This window comes from Rhagoletis pomonella, unplaced genomic scaffold (assembly GCF_013731165.1).
Source record: "Rhagoletis pomonella isolate Grant_MI unplaced genomic scaffold, Rhpom_1.0 Rhpom_scaffold_00002, whole genome shotgun sequence".
Classification (NCBI taxonomy): Eukaryota; Metazoa; Arthropoda; class Insecta; order Diptera; family Tephritidae; genus Rhagoletis; species Rhagoletis pomonella.
In genome coordinates this window covers 80,025,744-80,031,739 of record NW_023458556.1, presented here as the reverse complement: position 1 = coordinate 80,031,739, position 5,996 = coordinate 80,025,744, and the positions used below count along the sequence as shown (strand labels likewise).

General features: G+C 36.5%; 1 protein-coding gene across 1 annotated transcript in view; it reads right to left on the bottom strand.

The window, feature by feature from the left end:
* Positions 1-5,601, bottom strand: part of LOC118755132 — an 8,221-nt gene extending 2,620 nt beyond the window's left edge. The window contains exon 1 of the mRNA XM_036489979.1: positions 5,515-5,601. Within this exon, the coding sequence (XP_036345872.1) occupies positions 5,515-5,601 (87 nt within the window). The remainder of the gene's footprint in view (positions 1-5,514) is intronic.
* Positions 5,602-5,996: the final 395 nt, after the last annotated feature.

Genomic DNA, 5,996 nt, shown 5'->3' with positions numbered 1-5,996 from the left:
GTGAAAATATTCAGCAACTCAGCTATGAAGATTTGTGGAAATTCCTGTATTGCATATTTCACGGGGCAATATTTTGCTACCAGCTTATGAGATGGTAACCAAATTTACCGGTTACAAGAGAGCACAGAATGCGAAAAAGGTTTATAAATTGACAGACACTTTAATTACCGGTTATAAAATTTATGTTACCAGCGCAGAATAGACCTGTAAAAAGTATAAAATTGAAAATGTAAGAAAACAAATCCTGACACAGTTCACTGACTAAACGAATAATCACCTATTTCTTACAAGTTTAATTAGTCGCATTTTACTATTTCAACTTCCTAACCATAAAATTCAATTTAGGGATTTGCGTAAATTCCAACCAGCTCTTCTTGATCAGCTCTTTTCTTGTTGGCAAATTGCTGTGGGCTAAGATATGTATTTATATGTATAATATGTGTGTATGTAAAATATGTATGAAATATCGAGCCCTAACCGCCAAAATAACGTAAGCGACATTTTTTTCAAAATTTTCTTTTTAATGCAGAAATATTTAATACATCGAGCCCTAACCGCCAAAATAACGTAAGCGACATTTTTTTCAAAATTTTCTTTTTGATGCAGAAATATTCCTAGAGCGTCTAGATGCATTTCTGCATCAAAACTAAAATTTTGAAAAAAATGTCGCTTACGTTATTTTGGCGGTTAGGGCTCGCCGCATTTGGCTCAAAGAGCCACGTTTGCCCACCGTTGGTATATAGATTTTTAATTAGATAATTGTTTAATAAATTTTACTATAGTAGGAGCTTGCGAAATTCGGAAAATCTCTTCCCGTATAATAATAATAATAGATTGGCGCTTACACATATGTTAGTGTTTGGCCGAGCTTCTCCTCCGATTTGTGGCGTGCGCCTTGATGTTGTCACACAAAGCGGAGGGACCTACAGTTTTACGCCGACTCCGAACGGCGATTGTATTTTTATGAGAAGCTGTTTTTCATGGCAGAAATACACTCGGAGGTTTGCCATTGCCTGCCGAGGGACGACCGCTGTTAAGAAAAAACCTTTTTTCTATATTTTTTTTGCGATGTTGCTTTGACCAGGGTTTGAACCCAGGTGCTGCGGAGTGGAAGCGCGCACGGCTTACCACTACACCACAGCGGCCGTATATACAATGTAAATAATAATGCTGAATATGTTGCATGTGTTCCTTTTGTTGACATGCATAAATTTGATGCATGATTTGATTTGAATTTATTCGGCAATGTCTTCATATATCACTTTCAAACATGTATAAGCGACATGATATAAACTGGCACTTGCATGATGTTTTACATGTCGCTATGTTTTGTAGTTCAGGCCTTTAGTATCTATATATAATTGCTCAGTCATACGAATTAGTTAGGCCGATCTGTAGCAGCCACAGAATTGAGCTATATATCAAACTAAAGTGCAACCTGCAGTTGCAGTTGACCGTGTTTGTCAAAAAAGTAAAAAGCGCCAGAAAAGTCGATAGTGAGTATAATCTATTGAAAAATATTAACCATATTTCCGTGGAATTGAGATTCGGAAAAGTTATGAGGTATTATTCATAGTTTTGAAATATATTTCACGAAAGCAAAAAAATAAAAATAGCTGAGATCCCTTAAACACCTAGGATATCACTGACCATTAAAAAAGGATCCTGAATGACCGCAAACCTTAAAGCTTTACACATTTTTGTATGAGATTTTTAAATTGAACGATCCAAAATTAGCCGGTGTACATATTTCAAATTTTTTAGAACCAGTGGTTGAATTTTTGTACTGAAAGCGTTAACCCTAAAAGTATAATCTACGTCTGCGAGGCGTATACGGTCTTTTTTTAATTTTAACACAAAATTTACTTTTTATTTTGTTGTTTTAAATAAATGTGGTTATGGTTTTTATTACTAAAACTATATTTTATTATTAGTCAAACTCACAACTTCAATATACTTTTTCCAATAAAATTTACCTTTAGGTTTATGCATTTAAAGAATACATCGAAAATTTATTTTAGAGAATCAATGTGAAATAATTGCAGAAACGATTAACCGGTTTGCTGAGCAACCGAGACGTCTGCTTTTTAAATAATTTTTGTAAAACAAATCGGCAAGTACATATCGTCCCCCGCATGCCAGAAACATGAATGTGTAAAGATGAACATTTTGGGATTTTTTTATACGTCGGGCGTATTAAATCAGCGCATCTGGCCACCCTAGGCGTGGCACATCCCATAGGTGTGGAATATTTTATCAGCTATAAATCCGAAACTATAAGTCATATGAACTTGAAATTTGTTATTCAGTCATACATACATATGGTAGGTGCTTATAGTAGGGTATATATAAATGAGTTTGAAAAATTGGGCGTGGCACAACCCATAGGATTATTTTATCAGCTATAACTCCGGAACTATAAGCCACATGAACTTTAAATTTGGTATGCAGACATAACTATGGTAGGTGCTTACAGTAAGGTATATATAAATGAGTTTGTAAAAGGAGGCGTGGCACATCCCATAGGCGTGGAATATTTCATCAGCTATAAATCCGAAATTATAAGTCATATGAACTTGAAATTTGTTATTCAGTCATACATACATATGGTAGGTGCTTACAGTAAGGTATATATAAAGGGCTTTGTAAAAGGGGGCGTGGCACATCCCATAGGCGTGGAAATTTTTATCAGCTATAATTTCACAACCATCAGTCACATGAAATCGAAGTTAGGTATGCAGACATATATGCGGTAGGTGCTTACAGTAGGCTATATATACATGAGTTTGTAAAAAGGGGCGTGGCACATCCCATAGGCGTGGACCCTTTTATCAACTATAACTTGGGAACCACAAGTCCCAAGAACTTGAAGTTTGGTATGTAGGCATATCTACGGTAGGCGCTTTAAGTAAGGCATATATAACTGAGTTTGCAAAATTGAAATTTGGTACGCAGACGTATCTGTAGCAGGTGCTTATAGTAGGCTATATATAAGTGAGTTTGTAAAAGGGGGAGCGGCACGTCCCATGGACCTGGAATGTTTTATCAGCTATAACTCAGGAGCTATAAGTCGCTTGAACTTGAAATTTCGTACGCAGCCATTTTAATAGTAGGTACTTATATTAGGGTATATATGAGTTTGGAAAAGGGGGCGTGGCACATCCAATAGGCATGGAATTTTATATCAGCTATAACGTCGGAACTGGCCGCTGTGGTGTAGTGGTAAGCAGTGCGCACTTCCACTCCGCAGCACCTGGGTTCAAACCCTGGTCAAAGCAACATCGCAAACAATGTAGAAAAAAGGTTTTTTCTTAACAGCGGTCGTCCCTCGGCAGGCAATGGCAAACCTCCGAGTGTATTTCTGCCATGAAAAACAGCTTCTAATAAAAAATACAATCGCCGTTCGGAGTCGGCGTAAAACTGTAGGTCCCTCCACTTTGTGTGACAATATCAAGGCGCACGCCACAAGTCGGAGGAGAAGCTCGGCCAAACACTAACATATGTGTAAGCGCCAATCTATTATTATTATTATTAATCGCACATCAGCATCATTGAAGATAAAACCAATGATGCTTCCACGATAATAAGGAAAAAAAGCCTCGAATTAAGTCTTTTCGGGCAGAACGGAAGGCAGCCACAGCAACCGGTGAGGTGAATCAAGCACCAATCTCAATTTCCCAGTCAAGCTGCACAATAATAAGAATTTGCCACACGTGATGTAGCTGGACCAATGATTTTAAAGTTAATCGTGAAACCCTTTAAAAATTAATTGTTTTATATGTATGTACATATGTTTGACATGAAATCATTTATACCATTGCACCTGAGAGCCTTGCAACTTGTTGGCCGTGAAGCTCCACTCGGAGAGATTGCAATTCCTGCTCATTTTGTATGCTGAGATAATGAAACTCCCTTTCGTTGTCTTCCAAAGCTCTCTGGTGCCGAATTTGACTTCGAAGAAGCTCAGCTTGCAGCATGTGAATTTCATCAGAATTCGAGGACTCCTGCAGTTAAAGTTGGAGTTAATTAAAAATGTGCATATGTAGTAGTTTTATGCTTATTTACCTTTTGTATCTGCCGCTGCCTGCTTCAACCACGCTTCGTTTATATTTTGGTATTTACCGCAGACGTTGGCAATGAGAACTCTTCCTTGGTTTTGGTGCCTCCGCTGCAGTGATCCAGCTTCTACCACATTGTGGTATATCTGCCACTTTTTTGAGCATCTTCCACATCTACCACACAAGGTCTGAAATCCACCACATATTCGCGTTTTTGAGTAGTTTTATCTTTGCTCGACATAATTTTCTTAATTTTAAGAGCAAAAATTGTCCAACACTAAACACTAACAACAGGCAGAATGGGAGGATAAAATAAACTGTAAAATAGTAAATTTTCTCAATATTCAATTTTTCGGCATCAAACGTGGTTTTATTGTGTTAAATTCAGAGTACGAAATTAAACTGTACAAAACAATTCCCATTTGCTCATCGATCATCATATCATTTGTGGTTTTGTACAGTTTTGTACATAGTCAGAAACAAATTGTAAGATTCACTGCCATTTTCCCCAACGAGAAACGTTTGCTTTTCGTTTGTGACAATTGTACCATAGGGTGATATCACAAACGTTACAATTACGTGACAAATATTTTTTTTTGTAAATTTTCATATCCAATTCAATTAAAAAACATTTTTAGTTTTTTATTCATTGCAGCCATTCGTTTTGTGTTTAGTTATTGCATATGTGTAAAGACATATGTACATATATTTTTCTCTGCACGATTCATTTCGTTTGTTGTTTCGTCTGTAACTACTAAACTACTTTAATGTACTGTCGCCAAAGTGAACTCAGCCGTTTTGTTTTCGTATTGTACTGAACTGTTGAAGTAATAAACGAAACGAAATAGTAACGTACAATATAGTTTATTTTCGTACCCTGGTTAAATTGCAAAATATATGATTTATAAAGAGAATTAATAGCGAAAATGATAAAAACCGGGGATTTTTGTGAAAGTATTAGCAAATTTCAGTGCATCTAAAATTTCTAAAGCGTTGTTTTCTTTTACTTGAGAATTGTCAAAATCTGCAAATCCCAAGTAGCGGTTTCTGGAACGAGCCACATTTGTTCGCTACATCGTGATGTGATAAAAAGAAAAGCTGGCAGCACTCGGAAAGGTTGCAGAAATCTTTCAAAATATGTTCGAAACTGTCAAGGAAAAAAATTGCCAAAACTCAACGCAATTTTTAACATCTTCAATCTTACACTTTATTATACTAAAATTAATTTTGTTTTAAATTCGAATTAAAATGTTGGCAATTTAGGTGAAACCTTGCAGAATTTTTTTTTTTTTTTTAATTATAAATGTAAATTTTTGTACAATGTTTCATCCGAAACCTGAGATTTACCACATTTTTTTGAAATCTACCACTGCTCCGCTGCGACTTCAACTTCAATGTTGTAGTTTGGAACTTCTTCCACTATTTCACAGCACATTTGATCAGCTACGTCACTTACCAGCGAATTGTCGTTATTGGGCAGCTCGACGAGGGAAGTGTTTCTATCAATTAAAATAGTATCCTCCACTAGAGCAGGAGCTATCATGCTCTGAATAAAGCTCTCTTGGCACTTCAACCATGTTGTTGGTTTCTGTGGCTGCCTTCCATTCTGCCCGAAAAGACTCCTTGACAGCGAATTTCATCAAATTTGGGAAAATCTCTGTCAAATCCCGCAGCACTCATCGCTATCCTGCTTGCTTCTGGGCTTTTTGCTTCTTTATTATCATGGATGCATCATTGGTCTTGTCCTCAATGACGTTGATGTGAGTATTCCCGCAAGGAGGTCTTTTCAGCAGCAGTCCAATTAGCTTCACGAATTCTTTTCATTTCCTATAAAAATCAAGTTATTTACGTTAATAAATTATATTTTACAAAAATTTGTTATTCACTTACACTTTGCTGCGCCATAATATTCAACTGTTCAACTCCGAATTCAAGTGC